Source organism: Nothobranchius furzeri, chromosome 1 (genome assembly GCF_043380555.1).
Source record: "Nothobranchius furzeri strain GRZ-AD chromosome 1, NfurGRZ-RIMD1, whole genome shotgun sequence".
NCBI classification, from domain to species: domain Eukaryota; kingdom Metazoa; phylum Chordata; class Actinopteri; order Cyprinodontiformes; family Nothobranchiidae; genus Nothobranchius; species Nothobranchius furzeri.
Window position 1 is genome coordinate 72,444,215 of NC_091741.1, and position 23,817 is coordinate 72,468,031.

General features: G+C 41.1%; 1 protein-coding gene across 1 annotated transcript in view; it reads left to right on the forward strand.

Moving 5' to 3' along the window:
- Positions 1-15,480: 15,480 nt before the first annotated feature.
- ankrd50 (ankyrin repeat domain 50) overlaps positions 15,481-23,817 on the forward strand; it is a 48,054-nt gene continuing 39,717 nt past the window's right edge. The window contains exons 1-2 of the mRNA XM_015951555.3: positions 15,481-15,755; positions 16,919-18,038. Of these exons, the coding sequence (XP_015807041.3) occupies positions 17,533-18,038 (506 nt within the window). The 5' untranslated portion in view covers positions 15,481-15,755; positions 16,919-17,532. The remainder of the gene's footprint in view (positions 15,756-16,918; positions 18,039-23,817) is intronic.

The following is a 23,817-nucleotide window of genomic DNA, read 5'->3' on the forward strand; positions in this document are numbered from 1 at the left end:
CAGACACGCACGGATTGACGGAAGCGTTTTGCTCTCATACTTCTCCGTCTCCTGGAGAGAGTTGCAAAGCAATTCCCCGGCAGGACAACAGAGGGCGTAGCGCTGTTCTGTGGTATCCTGTCATGTATCGGTCCAAGATAGTGTGTTTATATTATGTTTTTTTGTATATAAGATACTTTTTAACATGGACAAATTTGTCTTTCATCCTCCGCCACCTCTTCATGCGCTCGCCACCTCTAAACCCACGTTTCCTGTCATTTCCGTCCACAAATACAACGCTTGCTGTGTATCTTTTCACTCCTCCAGTCACGGGGAATTAAACGTTCGTGTTTTTAGAGTTTTTTCGTAAGGTATTCTTCAACTTGCTCCGTGTCTGCCGCTTGTTATCCCCGGCTCTCTTTATGTTTTTGAGGGCGCAATGGCGGCGGTGTAGATGACAGTGGCGTCCTGACCAATCACAAGCTTGCGTTGTCCGTCTCGACTGACGGATGTTTAGAAAAGAGAGCTTGACTTCGTCCGTCCTTGCGGGAGCTCTCCGGCAGGCCCGCAAGGGCGTTGCGTGTCTCCGCGCTGACGCAGACGTAGAAGCATGAATCAGGCTTAAGGACCTGGCTTACGCACATGTTGGACATGGAGAGCACCTGCAGTGCTGCTGCTGAGAAGGATACAATTATGAAATCCTGCAGCATTATCACTTGTACTGCTTCGTTTTCACACAGAACATGACCCCCCCCCCCCCCCCCCCCCCCCCACACACACACACACACACACACACACACACAGCCTGAAGCCAGAATACAGAATACAGAATATCAGCAGGGGAACAGATAGAGACAGAACGTCATGCGTCTGTGACAGTGTGTGTCCTGTCACTGTGACCCGATTGATCATGCGCCCTGGCTAGTTAAACAGGGGAGATCTCTGTTTGGGTGACTGGTTAACGCGTGTGACTTTCACCTGGGAGTCTGGGGATTGAATCCTGATTGGACCATTTTTTTTTATATCCGCCACAGATCTCTCTGAAGAACTCAGCATTGACGGCCTCAGCAACGCTGTGCAACTCCGTGGATTTTCTCTTATTTGTTTTGCAAAAGCACTTCCTTTCATTTCTCCACCTCACCCACAAGTACCTCAATTTCTGCTTGTGAAATAGCGCTTCCTTGATCTGCCTTGATCTACGGTCGCCATCGTCATTGGTGGAGCGCTGCAACAGCCGGCTTATGTATATGCATGAGATCCACAAGGCACTTTGCATTGACCATTTATGGCAGTAAGTGGGCGTGGTGAGGGCGGGATGTGACTAAAATGCAGCTGAGAAACATTCTCGTTAGTCTCCGATTTATGAAGCGGAGATTGCGTGCAGCTGTGCGTCCTCCATGTTTGATAGATCACAAACCTACTTGGCATAAGTACTTTTTTTTTTTGCTGAGCTTAAGTACGGCTTTAGTAAGGATTCTACGCAATGTTTGATAAAGGAGACCCCTGGACATTAAAAGGAAGGATGTGTTTTCTTTATTATTCTTCCGCCAACGGCTCGAGCGGCATCAACACGAGCGACCCGGCCATGGTGAGTGTGGTATCATGATTTTGTAGGCGACGGTGGCACAGGAGTTAAGTGCTCGCCCCGTAATCGGAAGGTTGCAGGTTCGAGCCCCACTCAGTCTGTCACTGTCGTTGTGTCCTTGGGCAAGACACTTAACCCACGTTGCCTGCTGGGGGTGGTCAGAGGGACCGTTGGCGCCAGTGCTCGGCAGCCTCGCCTCTGTCAGTGTGCCCCAGCGCAGCTGTGGCTACATCGTAGCTCATCCCCATCAGTGTGTGAATGTGTGTGTGAATGGGTGAATGACTGATTGTGTTGTAAAGCACCTTGGGGGGTTCCAGGACTCTAGAAAGCGCTATATCAAATACAGGCCATTTACCATTTACCACTTTGGGCCTGGATGACACATGGCCTCTAACTTGTGCCAGCGGGCCAGCCCCTTTCAGACTTTCTTCAGGATTTTTCCAGTTATTCAAGTATTATTTAGCTCTCCTGCTGTTTTGGTACCTGCAGCAGTCGCTGGGTAATCAGAGAAACAAGGTCTGATTTCTCTTTAAGGGTTTTGGGGGAAGCTGTAGCTGCTTTTCTCAGATTAGTGATTCAGTTCAGTTTATTTATGTAGCACCGAGTTAAACAGCAGTCATCTCAAAAAGCAAACACTGCAGTTGAATCGTTCGTATTAAACCGTGTCCTGAGTTCACCTCATTATTCTAATTAGTTATAATTTTCCAATCTAAGGAAACCCAGCAGATCTCATCGAGTCACTGACTTGTGTCAGTGACTTTAGAAGAAGAAGAAGAAGAAGAACAAAATATCATTGCTATAGCGCCTCTAAAGATAAGATAAGGACTAGGTGTGTTAAAATTACATTATTTATATGTAATGATGAGCTTCTCCATTATAAGATATCTGTTTCCCAGATATGAGAGTAGCACCTGGTCCTGGTGACCCAGCCAGTTACAAAAACTAGTAGGGATCCTAAATTTTGTAAATTTGTAAATCATCCAGTGTAATCATATTACGGTATAAATCCTCCCAGGTGAATTCTGACTAAATCGACCACTTGTTCAAATCTATGAACCCTGGAGCATGGGGAAAGTAAAGGTCGGATCCCAAGCTAGCTAACTAACTTTTGTAACTACCATACTCAATTTGCCCCAACTAGTGGACGCCAAGCTAACCTGGCATAAAGAAAAGCAATCTAAATCGCTACTTTCCCCTTCCGTTGAATTTTTGTGTAACTCACTATTGACATCCACCATGGCAGACCCTACGTCAGGTGACATCGCTGAAAAGGGTCAAAATGACTCCATCGTAATGCTGATGATATTAATGTGTAGATAAAAGACGGAAAGAGGAAAACACTGACTGCCTTTGGAGGACCACTATCCTGGCGGGTGAGCCAATCCTGGAAGTCAGAACAACAAACAGATTGAGAGCTGTTTTAGTGAAAAATGACAGTCTACAAGCAAAATCAATCAGTTCCACCCTAGAATATAGAAAGATGTCAATTTTGCAGCACGGTAAACACAGAGAAATTTGAAATAACACAAACAAGCCAATTAAGGGGCAAATGAGGCTAACTAGTAAACAGTAAAGCTGCAATGGCAAATTTAGAAAACAAATTAGCTTAAAACATTTTTTCATGCCTTTTAAAAATTTTCTAACACAATAAATTGTGGAGATTAAAAAAATTCAATAAAGTGTTTCTTTGGCGTTTATCTAAAATCCTTTGCCAGTAACACGTTTCAGACCTAAAGCAATTATTGGATCATCCGGATGTCGGACTAGCCAAACCACTGCACCTCCCAGGGACCTGCATTCAAAACACACTCACGTATTTATCAACAGAACGCCACTGGTGTGAGTTTCTCAGCTCAACAATATCAGAGAAGGAGAAACAGTCGGCTGCTACCACTTCTACTTTAGCACTAACTACTAGAGTCCCTATAAAAAAACATCATTTGAAGTCACGGACAACAAAAGACATTTGGACCTAGAAAACGGTGATGGGTGTTTAGCCCCATCTCTTTTCCTCTGGCGTTGTGGGTTACTAGTTCTGGCAGAAGCGTCTCAGGGAAGATACCCGGGGGGGGGGGGGGGGGGGGGGGAGTGTGCCATGGCCGTGTTTGTGTTCTAAGCTTGTTTGTAGATTTGCTGTAACAGCTTCAAAAGAGAAATATAATTTCTAAAATCAAAACAAGAACAAAATTGCACATTTTTAAAGGTTTATTAAAGCGATGCTAAAGAGTTAACACTTTTAGCTATAGCTTTAAAACTGGTTTCAGTGATTTTTCACAAAATCTTTAGCAGCTTCACATTGGACAGCACTCTGTATCCCTCTGCTGACCAGAAACTACACTTAACGGTTTTCTATGTAAAATGTGAATACATTGTATGTATTTATGTAAAATACATAAATAAGCCCTTGAAAGTGAAAGCTGACCTGTTCTCTAGCGCCACCATCAGGCCAAACAGAAATCATCAGACCAAAGTTAAAATAAATGTATCTTGAAAAGTTTTGATACAAATCTTCTCATATTTTCTAACAACATTGATGATCACAAGATTATGAACCTTAATGGGTTTTGGTGATGATATGACCTTTCCTGCAGCGCCACCATCAGGTCAAACTTTCAGTTTTAGAGTTAGTGTATCTTACAAATCTTTCATCCAGATCTTTACTAATTTAGGGTGCACATTCATGATTCTCACAGAATGAACCATAATGATTGATGTTGGTGACCCCCCTTTTCCCTCTTGTAAACATATTTATTTATTTTTCATCTGTTTTTTGTCACATAGTTAGAAAGTCAAACTCTCCCCTCCTCTTTTTTATCCGGGCTTGGGACCGGCAGTGGCAGAGTTAGAGAGTTTTTTTTTTGTTGCTTTTATTTTAGTTTATGATTTATTTAGTTATTTGCTTTTTATATTTTGTTTTTTGTGTATTGGGGGATTACATGTTTGAAAGTTCACCCATCTCTGAAACAGAAAATCATAATGAGAACATCAGGGTCTTTGGGGAGGCAGTGGCTGGTTTAACTTCTCAGATTCATCCTGGACAGTGCTACCCACTGCCACCAGGAGATGGGATGTCTTCTAATTAGCCTTTTCTGATTTGTTAGCAGGGAGGTTAGTTGCTAGGTTGTTTGTTTTTGTGCTGACGGAGACATCCCGGGGTTACAAATTTCTTGAAATGCCTCCACACAGAAACTTTTTCCTGTTTTTTTGTGTCTGAGTGTGGAGCGTCTCTCTGGGACTCGAGGCTTTCTGCTAAAGAGTCATTTTCAGCAGGAAGACTCTTGTTTCCTTCTGCAGTGTCCACATTCTGCTCACTGATCGCTTCGGTTTGCTGATCTGGGTTAAAACGTTCAGTCTTCAGTCTCAAGATCTGATTTTGACTTTCCAGATTTGTAGTCAGTGACTCGAGTTCAGAGACTTGTTCCTTCAGGATTCCCAACTCTTCCTCGTGCTGCTTTTTGCTTCTAAACAGATCTAACTGGAGGTTAACGACGACTCTACAGAGTTTCGTTTCTTTTTCCTCCATCTGTTTTAGTTTGGTCATCAGATCATCATGATCTGCACTGCCCACATCTCTGTTTTGGGCGAGCTCAGTCTCCAAACCAAGTCTGATCTTCTGCTCGTCTCTAAGCTGGTTTTCCAGGCTCTCACACAGGCCACATGTTTCCTGGAGTTGCTGGTACAGCTGGAGTCTGAGCTTCTGTTCGTTGGTGAAACCTGTTTCCAGGTTTTCACAGACGACAGATTTATCTTGGAGTTGATGTTTGACGCTCTCCAGCTGCTCAGCCAACTCCTTGTGAGAAGCAGCGTTCTCAGCGGTCAGGTTTTCCACGACCAGTCTGAGTTCTGAGTTGCTCTGAGTCAGATCTTTGATCTGCTCTTTAAGATCTGAGTTCTCACAGACTATTGTCCTGTTGGAGTCCAGCTGAGCCTCGTAGCTAACTCTGAGCTGCTTCTCCATGTCCAGACTGCTGCTAAGTTCTTCACAGAGGGACATTCTTTCATGGAGCAGCTGTTTAAACTTCTGCAGATCCTCACACATCTGTTCTGATTTAGTTTCTACAGCCTGAACAACTCTCAGCGTCTGACTGAGCTCCAAGTTCTTCTGTTTCAGATCGTTGATCTCCTTCTTGAGATTTCCGTTCATTGAACTCATTTGGTCTTTAGTTTTTTTGAGTTCTTCCTCACAGGTCAGGCGGAGCTCGTTTTCTTTGTTCAAACGTTTCTCTAAATCTTCGCAGGTTAGCTTCTTCTGTTTGAGCTGATGTTTAAAATCATTTCGCTCTTCCAGAAGTTTCATGTCTCTGTTCTTCAGATCCGTTTTAACGTTGTCCAGCATCTCAGAGAGGTCACCGTTCCTTTTGTTAAGATCTTTGATCTCCTTCTTAAAGTTCTCGTTGACGGTGACTTTATGCTGGGCGTTCTTCTGCTCCTGGACACTAACGAGTCTGAACCGACGTTCTTGATCTAAGTCTGTTTGCAGATTTTCGATGAAAACGTTCTTTTCTGAAAGCTGCTCCTTTAAATTCTCCAGCTTGTCGGTCAACTTCTGTTCTACGCTGATTTTCTCATCTTTTTCTCTGCTAAACATCGCTTCTAAGTCCAAATGTCGTTCCTCCAGTTTTTCAAAGTTCTCGATCAGATCGTCTCTCGAGACTCCAGAAAGACGAGACTCGTCTGTCTCACCTTTTAGATCTGAGCAGATTTTTTGTAAATCTTCATTCACGTTTTTCTGCTCCTGTAACTGCTTTTCTAAAGCCACCAGCTTTTGTTGCTGCAGAACCAAACCGTTCTCCATCTCTTTAGTTTGCTCCTTGTAAAGCGCACACTGGTTCTCTGCAGCAAGCCTCTTCTCCTTCTCCTGATTAAAACAAGTATTTCTGTTCTGCAGTTTTTCTTTCAAATGATCCACTTGTTTCAGAAGGTCACAGACGACAGATTTATCCTGGAGTTGATGTTTGACTCTCTCCTGCTGCTCAGCCAACTCCTGGTGAGAAGCAGCGTTCTCAGCGGTCAGGTTTTCCACGACCACTCTGAGTTCTGAGTTGCTCTGAGTCAGGTCGTTGATCTCCTTCTTGAGATTTCCGTTCATTGAACTCATTTGGTCTTTAGTTTTTTTGAGTTCTTCCTCACAGGTCAGGCGGAGCTCGTTTTCTTTGTTCAAACGTTTCTCTAAACTTTCACAGATTAGATCCTTCTGTTTGAGCTGATGTTTAAAATCACTTCTTTCTTCCAGAAGTTTCCTCTCTCTGTACTTCATATCCGTTTTAATGTTGTTCAGCAACTCAGAGAGGTCACCGGTCCTTTTCTTAAGATCTTTGATCTCCTTCTTATAGTTCTCGTTAACAGTGACTTTATGCTGGGCGTTCTGCTCCTGGACCCTAACGAGTCTGAACCGACGTTCTTGATTTAAATCTGTTTGCAGATTTTTGATAAAAACGTTATTTTCTGAAAGCTGCTCCTTTAAATTCTCCAGCTTGTCGGTCAACTTCTGTTCTACGCTGATTTTCTCATCTTTTTCTCTGCTAAACATCGCTTCTAAGTCCAAATATCGTTCCTCCAGTTTTTCACACTGGTTCTCTGCAGCAAACCTCTTCTCCTTCTCCTGATTGAAACAAGTATTTATATTCTGCAGTTTTTCTTTCAAATGATCCACTTGTTTCAAAAGTTCATCGATTTGCCTGCTTTTAAAATCAGCTAATTCCTGCTGAACCGTCTGAGGTCTAGGGAAAACCGTCTCAGATCCAGGGAACTCCAGTTCAGCAGATGAATGAGTCTCATTAGGAAGAGACTCTTTCTCCGCACCAAAGACTGATGTTTGATCTGGCATCTCAGACTCCATCTCTTTAGCTGTAGACAGTAGATCTGACTTTTCATCCTCACCATCAGAACTAAAGTCGATGACTAAATCATAATCCACTTCTACGTTGTTGACACATAAGTCGTACCAGGACATGTTTGTGCTGTTCGTCATTTCAGCCAAAGTAAGGGTTTGTTCTGCCTCACTTGGGTGTTTAAAATCAGCTAATTCCTGCTGAACCGTCTGAGATCTAGGGACAACCGTCTCAGATCCAGAGAACTCCAGTTCAGCAGATAAATTAGTCTCATACTGAAGAGACTCTTTCTCAGCATCAAAGACCGATGTTTGTTCTGTAATCTGAGACTTCATCTCTTTAGTTTCAAACAGTAGATCTGGCTTTTCGTCCTCACCAAAGTCGATGACTAAATCATAATCCATGTTTACAGGGTTGACACATAAGTCGTACCAGGAGATGTCTGTGCTGTTCATCATTTCAGCGAAAGTAAGGGGTTGTTGTGGCTTTCTTGGGCGTTTAAAACCAGCTAATTCCTGCTGAACCGTCTGAGATCTAGGGACCATAGTTTCTGAATCAGAGTCGACCGTCTCAGATCCAGGGAACTCCAGTTCAGCAGGTAATTTAGTCTCATAGTGAAGAGACTCTATCTCAGCATCAAAGGCGCATGTATGTTCTGTTTCATCAAACATAGAATTTTCCATCTCTTCAGTTTCTGAGAGTAGTTCTGAGTTTTCATCCCCACAGTCAGAAACAAAGTCCGTGTCTGACTCATAATCCATTTCTCCTGGGTGTAAACGTGAGTCGTACCACGACACGTTTCTTCTGTTCACCATTTGAGCGACAAAAAGGGTTTGGTCAAACTTACTTGGGTGTCTAAAGACAGTGGTGTGTTCTCAGCAGTAGCTCTGAAGATACTGAAGAGGAGCTGCTGCTCGTGGGCCTTTTATAGTCTCGGAATGTACCAAGTTAAAACCCTCCTTTATGATGTCACACACAGATTCTTCTATTGTGCTTGTTAGTGTTAATATTAGTAGTATTAGTATTGTAATTATTGTTTTTATCATTAATAATAATAGTAATTATATTAGTATTAATATTGATTGTAATAAAACACATTAATTAATGGAATCTTCCAGATTAAAGCCATCCTTTATGCTGCCATTATTATTATTATTATATTAATAGAGAAAAACTTTAATTAATGGAATCTTCCAGATTAAAGCCATCCTTTATGATGCCATTATTATTATTACTATATTAATAGATAAAAACTTTAATTAATGGAATCTTCCAGATTAAAGCCATCCTTTATGATTTCACACACAGACTCTTCTATTGTGTTTGTTAGTGTTATTATTAGTAGTATTAGTATTGTGATTATTGTTTTTATTATTAATAATAATAGTAATTATATTAGTATTAATATTAATTGTAATAAAACACTTTAATTAATGGAATCTTCCAGATTAAAGTCATCCTTTATGATGTCATTATTATTATTATTATGTTAATAAATAAAAACTTTAATTAATGGAATCTTCCAGATTAAAGCCATCCTTTATGATGTCACACACAGACTCTTCTATTGTGTTTGTTAGTGTTATTATTAGTAGTATATCACATGTAATTAGAATTGTGTAGGGCTCAAGGACAAATTATGTTGTGAATAGATTAGTAGAAAAACCAATCAGCTAAGATTGAAAAAGAAATTAGATTTTTGTACAAATATTGAATGCTTACATTTTTTTATCTTGACAGTTTTTGGTCAAAGACACGTGTGTGTGTGTGTGTGTGTGTGTGTGTGTGTGTGTGTGTGTGTGTGTGTGTGTGTGTGTGTGTGTGTGTGTGTGTGTGTGTGTGTGTGTGTGTGTGTGTGTGTTACACTAAAACTGCCAAACAGAATTTGACAGAAAATCATTTAGGGGTGGAGCATGAATTAATCAACAAAACTCCTACAAGTAAACACATAAATACATGAGAACTACGATCACTTTGCTAGATGAGATTGTCAGAGCGCATGTGATGGGTTGCTAATATCTGTAGTTTCATCACCATCAACCAGAATTATTCCATAAACTTCGGTTGGAGTCATACAAGCCAAGCAACCACAATAACTAAACTCTGATGCAACATTCATTTCAAACACACAACAGAACAGACATGAAGCAGTCCAGCTTGGTTTTCTAAAGCTAAGCCAGGGTTCTTAAGCCAAACCCCAATCACCAGATGTGCGTCATCTTGTACATAATAACAAGGTGCAGAATACTGCATCATATTCAGAAAAAAGGGAACAAATATGGCAGCTTAAGCTGATCATGTCTCCTGAGGACAAAGACTTTGTACAGGCTGTTTTTTTTTTTTTTTTTTGGTTTCTGGCCGACACAAAAACAGAGAAATTGCTGTAATTATGTGAATTTGGCCCATTGCTGAGTGTGCATGGGACTGGATCGACACATGAAGCACAGTGAAAAAATGAATAGAAACAGCAACATGCGTATTTGGAGCTGTCCTGCAGGGAAGAGAAAATGTGTTACTTTGCTCCTGCTGATGCTGGAAAGGCTTGCAGATTGGAGTGTTTCACTGAGGACTCTAAGATTTACTGTGTGTGTGCGTGCATGTGTGTGTGTGTGTGTGTGTGTGTGTGTGTGTGTGTGTGTGTGTGTGTGTGTGTGTGTGTGTGTGTGTGTGTGTGTGTGTGTGTGCGTGTGTGTGTGTGCGTGTGTGTGTGCCCAAAATGCTTTCACTATAGGTTATTTAGAATGTTAACCAAATTTAAATATTCTGTGCAGAGCTATTTAAAAGATATCAGTTCTGAGCTTCAAATGTATATAAAGCAATATGCATTTGTATTAAATTTTTCATAATGGCAGGAAGTAGATAAACGTCTTTAAAACCAGACTTCATTTGCTGTAACGAAAGTAGCAGAGGGGATTACTACCACAGCAGTGGATCAAAAACTGAAGAATTTTTATGATCTTTTTCTATTTATTTCTGTTTAAAATGAAACAGTAAATGGTATTTTTTATTCTAGTAGTCTTACACACAATTTTTGTCTAATTTATTTAGTTGCACTGAACTTACCTCACGATTATTAAAAAAAGCAATATTGTTAAGTTTTTTCCCCAGCTGTGTTTGAAAATGCAAACAAGATAATTGAATTACTTGTTAAAGGCTTTAAAATGATTTAAATGGTTAAGCCTGGCAGATTCAAGATTACTATGTAAGATTAACATGTTGTGTCTGTTTCCTTTTGTAAAAAAAATTATGTGAAAAACTGATTTTTGAACTCGATAATAAAATATACTGCAGCTCTCCAATATTCATATGATGAGGTCAAAGGCAAATCATGGACTTCTCTGTAAATCTTCCTTTAGTTTATTGATTGAGGGAGAGCTGATCATTAAGGTTGATTATTGGAGGAAGATTTGTGGTTTGTTTGGAAAGTATTTCTACTTGTCCTTCATCGATCACTGGGGGTACTTCAGTAGTTTTTCTGCTTCATGTCACCAGCAGAATGAAACCAAAAGTGCAGATTTTCTTCCCTTCCATACATTGGGAATCTGATCGTTGTGTTGTCTTCATGTAACACGTTTCCATTTCTCTCAAGTCAATTAAGTCATATCCCAAGTTTTTTTTATTCATCAACTTTAAAATAAAATCTTTAGCAGTTCTTTACACATGGACTGACATTTTCTTTGGGTTTTCTTATGTTTGATGTTCTTCATTGTTGTCTTCTTTGATCATATTCCCTAGTTTGTGAATTTGTTGAAGATAATCTTGATTTTATGTTGTATTCATCATAATAAGTCCTTCTGGTTTTGTTTCCAGAGTTTTATGCACTCTGTGCCTTGAGTCATGTACTTTGATGCTATTTACTTTATCTGCATTGCCTCATTTGTTATCTTTCCTTTGGTTGAATACTTTATGATCTTGTTTGTGAGCTGATGTTTGTCTTCCTCTTGTCTGTGGATCTTCATTTTGTAACTCTTGTACTTTTGTCATTTGTTTTTATCCCTTTATCTTCTGTAGTTAATAAAGCAATGCTTCCCACATTGAGTATTTTATCAGCTTTTGGGTCTTGCTCTCCTCTTCAACACCAAGTTTTATCCTATTTGGAGCTCTACTGATCGAAAAGGCTCCAAACCATTGACCAGCAAAAATGATAATTAACGAACATTAACAGTTTTGATAATTAGATTTAGAATTTTGTTAGAGTGGTAATAGAGCACAGTAGCATTTTTATCTGTGTTGTTAGAATTAAAGACCTAAATTCAGTCAGATTTCCTTATGAGTCACAATCAGTCATTCATCCACACTGAAAGATGCAAGGCTGCTGTACATGGGCACCCCCCCCAAAGACACACTGTGACAAACTGATCGAGACTCAAACCTGCAATACTCTGGTCACAGTCAACCCCAAAAATGTCTTTTTAAAATCTATATATTTGTTTGCTTTCAACATTGTGATTTATTTTTATTTATTTATTTATTTATTGTTATACTTTTGGGAAAAGGGCTGCGCAGTGGCTCAGTGGTTAGAGCTGTTGCCTTGCAGCTAGAAGGTCCTGGGTTCGCTTCCCGGCCTGGGATCTTTCTGCATGGAGTTTGCATGTTCTCCCTGTGCGTGGGTTCTCTCCGGGTACTCCGGCTTCCTCCCACAGTCCAAAAACATGACTGTTAGGTTAATTGGTCTGTCTAAATTGTCCCTAGATGTGAGTGTGTGTGTGCATGATTGTTTGTCCTGTGTGTCTCTGTGTTGCCCTGTGATGGACTGGCTCTCTGTCCAGGGTGTACCCTGCCTGATTGCCCATTGACCGCTGGAGATAGGCACCAGCCCCCCCGCAACCCTACGTGGACAAGCGGGTTCAGAAAATGGATGGATGGACTTTTGGGAAAATTGGCTACAAATGATTTTCAAACAATTGTTTCATGTTTTACTTTTTAACATTTTAATTGCACTTCTTCTGGAAACATACGTTGAGCTGTAACGCTTTGTAAATGACTAAACACATTTGTCTGCTAGCCTTTTTTCTTCTAAAGATTATTTGTTGTTTTACTTGATGTAAAAAAAGTCAATAATGATGATGTTAGAGACATTCTCTCTTCCATAAAATCTCCAAACTACAGTGCTGTTTCAGTCTTCATGATCTTTGTGTCATGTTTCCTTCCCTTTAGCCTGACCTTGTTTTCACCTGCATTTTTCTGCATCCTCAGCTGGCCGTAGCCTTTCCCCAGGCAATCTGATGTGTAATGCCTAACCCTGAAATTGGGCTCCTATAGGAAATCTGATCTGAAGTGGCACACCTGACTTCAACAGCAGACTGAATTATCTTTGTCAGCACAGCAAGCGCGAGCCGGAAACACTCCATCGATTATTACAACCTGCGGCTGCACCATCTTAAAGTTACATCCCTGAGAAATTTCTTCAAAGGCTGGTAAACAAGTTGTAAGATCAGCAGCTTTAAATGAGATCAAAACACATCCAACTAAAAGCCTGATGTGGGTCCCTGCTGGAAGGAAATACAACTCTGGGAGACAAACTTTCTTGAAGTTTCTGTTTGAAACGTGACTCATATAACGTCTCGGCCCGTTACTGTTCAACCTCTATATACTGCCCTTAGGAGCCATTTTCAGAAAGCACGCTGTCTCATACCATCTTTACGCTGACGACTGTCAAATCTATTTTTCATTTAAGCCAACTCAATCAACGAAAGTTCTGTCTGATTGTATCCTTGAGGTCAAGCAATGGCTTGCTGATAACTTCCTCCAACTTAATGACTCCAAGACTGACTTAATCGTTTTCAGTCCTAACAGTACCACGACTACTCATCAACCTGAGCTCAACTATCTCTCACCTAATGTATCCTCTGTAATCTCCAACCTTGGAGTAAAAATGGACCAGGCTCTGAAGATGGATGCCCAGGTCAATAACACAGTTAAATCATGTTTTTACCAACTAAGACACATCTCGAAACTAAAGCACATCCTGAGTGTCCGTCTTCTGAAATCGGTGGTCCACACTTTTATCACTTCAAGGCTGGATTACTCTAACTCCTGCTTATATGGCATCAGTAAAGCAGCTCTTTCTAGACTTCAGCTGGTCCAGAACTCAGCAGCTAGGTTCCTGACTGGAGCTGACAGAAGACAACACATTTCTCCAGTTCTGAAATCTCTCCACTGGTTGCCCGTGCAGTTCAGGATAAATTTCAAAATTTTGCTTCTGACTTACAAATCCTTGAACCATCAAGCTCCCCTATATCTGTGTGAACTTGTCCATTACTACAACCCGCCGCGTGCTCTCAGGTCTGAAGATAAGCTCCTCCTAGCTGTTCCGAATGCACGTTTAAAAAGCCGTGGAGAAAGGGCTTTGTCTGTGCACCGAAGCTGTGGAACGCATTACCACTACTAGTGAGGCAATCACCAACAGCTAGCATTTTTAAATCACGCTTGAAAACTCACTACTTCAACCTAGCTTATACCACATAATTATGAACCTCACTTACAACTACATTGTTTAAAAATGGAATTCACAATATCAACTTCCGTATTATTGGGGTTCTTTTTAAAATGTTTTCTTATTTTTTATATTGTCCCTGTGTTTTATTGATTTTTAACAGTTAGTTCTAGGAATTTTGTTGTTTTTCCTTTTTATCTTTTATCTGTGTTCTACATGACGGTCTGACGCCGGTTTAATTAACTAACATTTTTAGTGTACAGCGCCTTGTTTGGTTGTAATGCCTTGTTGAATGCGCTTTATAAATAAAATGGTATGGTATGGTATGGTATAACAATTTTAATGTATCTGACAAAAACAGCATCATGTTGGGGCTTCAGTAGCAACATGAAAACAAAACAAAAATAAAAATTCGGACATGGCAAATCCTTGTAAGACACCCCGTGTGTTTGGAAAGTGTTCTATTTTGCTTTTATTTGTTTCATGTGTACCAAATGTGAAAGCTGCTCTAAGACTGCCAAATAAAAATACCTCCTCACGTCAAGAGCAAATTTCCAAAACACACACCTGGCTTCTGCTCACTGACAATGACAACATCTGGTGTGTCATCTGTGATGTCTGAAGCACAATTAATGGCTCAACCATGAAGGGAAGCCACCTGGGCTTGTTTTCATCTCTGCTCACAACTCAATGCTTGATGATTAATAGTTTTCAGTGACTGAAGGAAACCCTTTTTGAAAGGTGTGTTATGGCTGAAGGCTAAATATTGTCTACACAAAGAAGTATTTAGAAAAGTTCTGTTTAAAATATAGATACATTTATTCCAAGCAATAATTTTGTGTTTACATTTCTCTTTTACACTACTTTACTAAACGTTTTAGTAAAAAAAATCACTTAGTCATTAGACACATTTTCCCCACTGTACGTCTATGAATAAATAAATAAAAATACTAAATTAAGCATATTGTTTGACCCAAAAATTGATCACCTTTACACATTTACAAAAGTTGACAGCAAAGCAGTAAGTCAGGTTTGTTTCCGGTGACAGTTGAAATCCGTGAAGGCTGTCTTTTGTCACTGATTTGCTTGATTGGCGGTAGAGTTACTCACAACTTATCAAATTCAGCATGATTTTATTATCAAGATCTGACAAAATGACAGCAACTACATGCTTTCTTTGCACAAGATAGATTTTGGTTTAAACTGACATGAAAGGAGGCGAATGATAGTCAGTCCTTCAAGAAATGCTGGACTTTGAATTAATAAATAAGACGATGCTTGTTTTTATGGAAATTCCCATAACTTAACAATTTAAATCGAATAAGCTACTATTGGAGCGCATATATTACACACAAGTTTATGCTGGACATAATGAAATAATAGCTGACAAAAATACAATCACAACATAGTAGTTATAAGTTAATAGTGTGTGGAAGCAGCTCCTTACTTGTAACAAATGGCAACATTATTTCTCCTATTAGAGGGTTAACGGATAATCTGCGACAAAATGAATCTCCAACAATATTTTGATCCATAAAATCAGAAATTACCCTCATCAAATCCAGTAAAGTAGAACATGAGGTTAAAACTTCAAGTCCCACAATGCCGTGCGCCGTCCGTTGGCGTGTGCTTTGCATGCAGTGAGGAGGACGATTCATGTGGAGTGTTTGGAGGCGGGCGGAGAGAGTCCGTCAGACGGCTCGATGTGGAGCTGTGTGGGGCAGCGGGAGGAGCCGACCCCGACAGAAAGGACCGATTCAAAGAAAGATACGAGCTGCTTCAGTGTACGGAACCGGGATTTGAATTCCGTTACTAGAAACAGTCGAAAGGGGGTTCTGTACGTTCGGTTTTAACGCGAACGGAGAGGGTGACGGACGGACAAAGCTACACACCCCAAAAACAGCGGAAAGGAAACGGAAAAGAGGTGAGCTGAAAACAGGTTGTGGTTGGTGCAGACGGTTGAAACAGGGGTGAAAAACAGTGAAACGCTCCACAACTGGTTACATTGAAGTTGAAGGGAGAGTTTGCGCCTGTCTGTGTAGAAACAACAGCCTGTTTGGGGTTTATTTCATCTGAAAGCATGCAGTCAGGCAGTCTGGTCGGGGGTTTAAAAGCCACCATAGGTGTAAATCGTATCCTGTGTGAAAATGGGTGAGGGTTGTATGGCCATGCAAAGACTTGGCACCCTAAGAGTGGATGATTCGTGTCGTTTGCTCGCATAATTGTTATTTCTGGCCGCTTTTCATTCTGTAACAACTGAGCCTTGAATTGCTGAAGAGATTTACAGAGAGCTTTGTGTTTTCTGGGAGGCAGGAGCGCCTTAGATCAACAGAAAGGTGGGAATGGATTCTTGCAGCCTGTGGAAATCCTTATTATTTGACAACGTTACAAATAACCTGTGTGTGTGTGTGTGCATGTGTGTGTGTGTGTGTGTGTTTTATTTTTACTTGTCAAATAGGTTATTTGCATTTAAGCATAAACATCTAAACGTGAATTTCCACTCTTAATGTAATCTGTCAGTGGCTGTGTCATCTAGATTAGAATAAAGTTTTTATTGAGTTTCCTCAAAAAGCAGTTAAACCAATGTTACCCCTCACTTCCACCCATCTAAACGATCCCAGTAAAGTGCAGGAAGGAGAGGGTCCACTCTCTGGGACTTTTCCCCAAACAGCCCAGGACGGATGTGGACTGTTTGGGATTTAAAGCCTCATAGGAAGGAAGAAGGGATCAGTGGACAGACTAGAGAAACTGGACAAACCTCTGCCAAGAATTTAGTTGCAAGCCTGGCAGGCATGCAGTGATGTGGGTTGTGGAGGATGAAAGCATAGAGAACCAGCTTACGCACCTTTTTTATCTAACTGCAAAAGGAGTCCAGCTTTATTTTTTATCTGCAAATGTATTTGCTATTAATGTTCATAGTGATATATTGATTCAAATTATTCCGTTGAAGCCAGAAAATGAGCTAATAATACTAAAATGTTCCTTTTTCATGTCATTCCAAACACCTACTTGAAAAACTAAGACATTTAATTGTGAATTTTTATGCCAGAATGTTTAATATTGTGTTTTGTTGATTCTGTTGTCTAGGAGAAGGAACCAGGTTTAGCCCATTATTGGAGAAAGTGACTGCACTGGCAGCCTCATCCATGTTAATGTAATGGAAATGCGCTTCTGGTCGGCCGCATCTGAAATGCATCAGTGGAAAAACATCAGGAACCCCGATGGCTAGTTGTATCAAGCGACGGTGGCTTGAATTTGCCGGTAGGTGCCAGCCGGGTACCCCTCCTTACCCAGCGCCATGCTAAAGCGACACGTGCACAATAACAAGGAGCACACGCCAGTGGGAAAACTGTGGAAAAAGTTGGTGGAAAATCTATGGTTTGAGCCCTGATGTCAATCTTCCTCATTTTTCCCCCCGTCTTAATTTTGACTCAGATATTCTGTAACGCACCATAGATTAGCTGCTTTTCCTGTCATCTGAAGAAAAGCTTCTTTATTTTTCCTGCTTTCACTCAAGTGACATTTGCGTGCAGCATATTTTTTTTGAATCAGCACCAAAGACAGAACTGCTCCCAGTTTTTTTCCTGCAGCTGAGAGCATGGATGTTCAGATTCACAGCTGACTTTCCCCTGGAGCTGAAAACATGTGGGACAAAATGAGGGCATCCAGATGAAGAGGAGGAGCAACAGCATCAGTTCAAAATGGCCCAAACCAGTTTGCTGCAGGGGAAGCGATTTTACTGCCGGGAGTGGGTCTTCCACAAGATCCAGCATTGTCTTCAAGAAAAAACAAACAACCTGAGTGGAGTGAACATCCCCCCTAATAAGCTGCCCCAGCCAGTGCCTGGTGGGGTTGCATTCATTCCCAGCACGCTCACGGCAGGATCTGTGAAGTCTGGGAGCTCCTGGGGTGTGCTGCTGGTGGGAGGACCAGGGAGTGGGAAAACCGCTCTGTGCACGGAGCTGTTGTGGCCCACGTCAGCCCAGGGATCCCACCGCAGCTTACATCAGCAAAGCCTGGCTTTCCACTTCTGCCGGGCGGACGACTCGGACACTCTGTGTGTTGGAGGTTTCATTCGAGGTCTGGTGGCTCAAATTTGTCGTAGTGGGCTGGTGCCGGGATATGAAGAGAAGGTTCAGGATCCATCTGTGCAGAACACTTTGCAGCCTGGGGAGTGTGAGAGGAACCCAACAGAGGCTTTCAAGAAGTAAGAGCACACACACACATAGATGCAACCATCATCTCACTCATCCGCTTTAAAAACAACAGCTGTCTGATGTTTCAGCACACGTGTAGATGTCGTCAGGTGGATCGGGTGATTTGTGTCATTTCTGTGTCAAATCGGTGTGTTTGTTGTGATTTCTACCATGTCAGCTTTAGGGGATTATTTCTTTAATCCTTCCTTCAAAACAGGAATTTTTAGTTTTTCCAAGTATTGATGAAACTTCATTAATTCGCTTTACCTAGAATTGTAAAACGCACAGCCATCATCCCCCCCGCCCGCCCGCCCTCTCTACCTCCTGACCCTGATGCACCCTTCCCCCTCCCTTTCTCCTTGTTCACACACAACCCCAAAGCTCCGCCTCACCAGCCTCTGCCCTTATTTAATGTCACGGTTTTGTTGGTTTTCCCCCCTGGTGTTGTGTGCTGGGTGGGATGGTCCCAGCTTGGCTTCTGATTTACCAAAGGTCAGAAGGCTGGTGAGGTGCAGCCGAGCTCAGGTGTCCAGATGCTCTTGAGGAAGGTGCTTTGAGCTGTGATTAACTCACAAACCCAAGAGTCTGCCCTGCAGAAAGAAGTGCAAGTGTTGAGGTGAAGTGCAGTGGGTCTGTGGACTTGCAGCAGTCTGCACGGGCGTGTAACACGATTGAGGCGGACTGTTATTGTAAGCAGAGGCTTTAGAAGGAGCTGCACGTGAGCAGCAGGAGTGAACGCGGTGGACTTGCACGACACTGTAGTAATGCAAGCTGGAATGCTGTGCAGAACACACACACTCACGCTTGTCTGGCCATCTGGTGGCACTTATTGCACCATCTCAACATCACACACAGGAGGGCGGGGGGCAGGGGCTAGGTCAAACATTTGACAAGGTAAATCATTTTTTTAAATGCTCAACAAGTCAACCTACACGTTGTTTTTTATTTCCGAGGAAGCCTACACTCTTCTTGGCATCTGCTCGTAATCAAATGACCTGTTCTGAAGACTGCGACTTCAGTTCGACCCCCTTGGATTAAGGCGGGTTATTTTTGGGACATAAACGGGGAATGAACCCGGCTGGGACTAACCTCTCACTTCGGCATCTTCACTGTGTTGTGTTGGATGTGGAGAGCTGTTACAGACACTTGTTCATCGCCGCCCCACAAAGCAAATATTCTCTAGCAGTCCTCAGGCTCTAAATCTTATTATCAACACCTCTTTTGTTTTCAGCCAGATTAACACTTCAGTGAATGCCTTATCATCATCATTTCAAGTTTAAAAGCTTTCTAGGCACTGCTGTACACAAATAATTTGAACAACTCCCTCGGTGCGCGAAATGCTATCTGGTTTCAGGAAGCCAAGATTGTCAATTATATCTGGCAGGAAAATGTAAAGAAATAAAAGCAGAGCAGGGCACGGAAAAGCATAAAAGTTTATGAGGATCTCAGAATTATGGCTTCTAATTTACACCAGGTATAAAAATTCACAGCAGGGTGCTTACCTTGCTTTTATTGAACTGATTCATTCTAGTGCATACCTACTAAAGTTAGGAGTTGTACTGAGTTTAAGCTCCTGACCTCCCAGCTGTGACAGCAGTTTTATCTTTGGCGTAATCAAGGGCAAATAGTGATTTTATTGGTAGTATTCACCACTTTTGTATAAACAATGAAACAATTTTTGACATAGATCTTTGACAAGTTCTTTGTATGTTTTAAAGGTGCAGTATGTAAGAATATAGTGAGAATTTTACAGTGAGACAATCCCAATAGAGTCTAATGTTTCAGTCATTTTGGAAGGAAGGGTATACTGAAACATATTTCATATCCAGCTGTCAGTTTTTCTTATTTCAAAACAAAAGAAGGAAGGGCGTAACTACTGTTCACCATCAGTGAGTGTGGGGTTGTCGTGTCTCCTGTGAGCTAAAACTGCAGCGCCGACGAGTCTAATTTGACGATGGACGGCAAAAAGCTGAAGAGTTGTTTGAAGTGATTGCAGTAGCCAAATTGTACCGCATGATGTCATTTTTTTACTTCATTTCTACATAATGCACCTTTAAATAATTTATTTTGTATTTGCAGTTGCATCTTACTAGGCTTAGGACAATTTCTTTTAATCATGAGATCCTTAAACAGTATATTGCTTAAATTATTATTATACCGTAATTTCCAGACTATAGAGCGCACCTCAGTATAAGCAGCAACTACTACTACTTTAAGTGCCTCGTGATTTTTATCTTGAGAGGCGCTATAGAAATGATATTTTCTTCTTCTTCTACTAAGTTTTTAAAAAAAGCATGGTACGTACTTATATAAGCAGCACCGGGCTAAAAGCCGCAGATATCTACCGGATATCTACTGAATTGAAAACGTAGTTTAACAGAACGTAACTGAACTAATCAGTATCAAACAAAACAGAAAAGTTATTGATTAGTTTATTCATCATCCTCCTGCACACTGAAACCACTGAAGTCATCTTCAGTGTCGGAGTTGAACAGCCTCAGAAGAGCTTCGTCACATACCTTTTCTGTAGCGATGTCAGTGTCGCTCTCCGTGTTGCTGTCATCATCCCCGGGTGAAGCTGGCTTGAATGAGTTCTTCCCGCTGCCGTCTCCAGCGCCAAGCCATGGATTCATACGTGCGGCAGCACTGTTTCCCTCCTTTACTGCCAGACCGATGGCCTTCAACTTAAATGTGGCAACATATGAACTCATACGTGTAGTTTCCATGATGAGGGGGTATGGATTTGAAAAAAATTCTTCGTCGTGCCGGCTGCTTGCATGTGCTAAATTAAAATGAGCACTTTCTTCGATTTCCACTTTTGACTTTCACCTGTTTCACTTTCTGCTAAAGCGCCCCCTGCAGGTGAAGGAAAATCTGCAGTAAAGCCGCACCTCATTATAAGCCGCATGGTTCAAAGCGTGGGAAAGAAGTAGCGGCTTATAGTCCGGAAAATACTTTTTTTTTTTTTTTTTTTTACCAGAACCCATCTTTTGTGTTTTATTCCTGGCCCTTTAACGGCAGTGAGAAGAGCTGTGGTTAGTAATGTACAACTAAGTTAAGCAGCTGAAGCAGAAATTCTCATTAAGTGGAGTTGTAACCACCAGAGTGAGCTAGTTTTATCAGATTTCCTAAATATTATTGCTCTGTATGTTTATGAATCTGTAAACTATTTATTAAATTCTCACAATGCATGTTTGTTTTGTAACTAATCCTGATATATTGTTGTTACTGCTAATAGTTAATAAAAAGTTCCTAAATCTAAAAGTCAACATTTAAAGAGCAAGTTCACTGAGGAACCCTTTTTTTTTTTTTTTTACTTGTTATTAGTAACTGCAAGTATATCACGGGTCTAACAGACGGTCAGGTAAAGGTTAATGCTTGAAGACAGTTTTTTAAAGCAGTTTGACAAATCATATTGTCTGAAATTAAGCCCATTAATCATCTGTCAGATTTTATAACCCTCCGATTCCCTCCAGACAACTGCAGAGCTGTGATATTTATCCGCAGCAGTATGATCACAAAGAGAGAATCTAAGGTCAGATGCTGCTCTGAGCTGTTTGGGTAACTTTATATTTTATCATCAAGCTGGTCAAACAGATAAGTTCTCCTCCTTTTTTTACACAGACAGTAAATTTTGTTTAACAGTGTAGTCAGAATATCATTAACTTGCTGCAGAAGAAACTCGAACACTGCTGCTCATTTTGAGCAAACACAATGTCACTGTCCTGGTGCAAACAGTGTTTTTATCCTGTTTGTAAAATAGAAACGTGAAATACTTATTCAGGTTTCTCAATTTAAAAAAACCAACACTAGGAGCATGGCGTTTAGACACATTTCAGCTATATTTACATGCTTCTAGGTGCAGTCTGCAAATACTTGTTTAATTTTCAATGACTGCACCAAGGAGCTTCAGACAAATGAAAAGGAGCTTGTGCAAGAGTTCTTACTAGGCCTGGACGGTATTACGGTAATATCTTATACAGCCAGTGTTAAAAAATAGCAACAGTGCCAATTCTGCCATGAAAGAAAGCACTGCACGTAGGGGATGAGGATTTCAAAAACGAAAAAGCTTAATAAAAGTCATTTACTGTATATAATGAATGCATGGTTGAATTTTCAGTTTTACTCAACTTTTCAGACGTTCCATAAAGTTTATGAATGTGATATCGATGAGACGCGCCCTGAGAGACGGGGAAAAAAATGGCAGTTTGTTTTAGACACCAAATCACTTGTTGTACGAACACAACTTCTGCAGTTTGGGAGTATTCCAGGTTCAAAGCAAAAGATAACGGAGTCGGTAACCACTGATGAGGTAAAGATGACCGCAAAAGATGCAGGTTCCGTCAGCACAGCATAGGAGCGAGCAGGAGCTTAAATGGCAGCCTTCTGTTTGGAGCATGTTGTTAAGAGACGGCAACACACTTTTCTGGTGGAAATATGCTGCCAGTCTTTCCCAGATGTTGCAACTAGCCCCAAAGTACCCATGTGTCTGCCACACGCTCATGGAAGCTGGTTTTCAGTCGTTATTCCACAGCGTCCTATGTTGAAGACGGAAAAGGTCAACATGCTGGTTTTTCAGGTGAAAATCTTTTTATAAGCTGCGTTTTTTTTAAGTTATTAACATTATGTATGTTGTTATTCTTTTAGTAGTATTGTTTGTTATTCAGTTTCTGAATGGTGAAGTTCCAAACCAACAGCTTGGTTATAAGTGTCCTCTCTTTCCGGTCGGCTCATGGGTCTACAGAAGAACGAAAAAATGAATGCAAGTCAATAGAGCTAAAAACGATATTTTCTAATCCGCTTTGCCTTAGGGCCTGGATCGATTCACACATATGTTGTACTGCAATTTAAATGAAAAGTTATGATATGTGTTTTGACCACGCCAGTCACGTACTTTGAGATTTATCAGCTTGTAAAAGTTTGTAATTAGCATGACTACACACCAGAAATCGGCACGTCGTATATGTGACATCATCACATAATCTCCTCTCCCAAGAGCAGCTGCTACTTACCAAATGACCAGATTTATGGTGGTTCTTTCCTCCTGTGGGAAGTTTACTGAACTTACAGCCCTTTTGCCTCAGTTTTCTCCATGTCTGGTTCGATGACGTCACCTTCGTTAAGCGCATTTGTAGTCCTTGTCTTATTTTCACACTAAACCTAAAATACTGTCGTCCAAATAAGCGCATTCTTGGTATCAAAATGCATCTTTAAACTTCACAGACATCATTTCTGAAACCCATGGCACAAAAAAGCGGAATTAGAAAATTGTGTTTTTAGCCCCATTGACTTGCATACATTTTTTCGTTCTTCTGGGGACCCATGGTCCGGACGTAGATGGGCATGACTTAGGCTCCCTATTCCACTTGAGGCCCACATCATCATTTTTAAGTTTGTCCCAGTAATACCGTACACCTTGGTAAAATGTGGAGGAAGTTGGATGGTATTAAAATGTTGATACCACCCATAGCCTAATTCTTACAGCAACAGTAACTTTATAAAGCCCGGCGTACACTGAGACTTTTTCACTCGTAGCATTCAGCCCCATCTCAAACTTTACATCTTCCTCTCAGAGCAAAGCTCTGTTCTCACACTGTATGACTCGGTGCTCGGATGTGACCGGACCGCTCACAAATCCGGAAGACCTGGAGACTGTTAATGATTTCTGTTGTCCTTCGGACTTGCTTAAGAAGGACATGCAGGGGTTTATGGGGGTTGGAGTAGGAAGACAAACAAAACTAAATAAACTACATTTTGGGTTCTGGTTTTATTGGACATAAAGATGGCAAA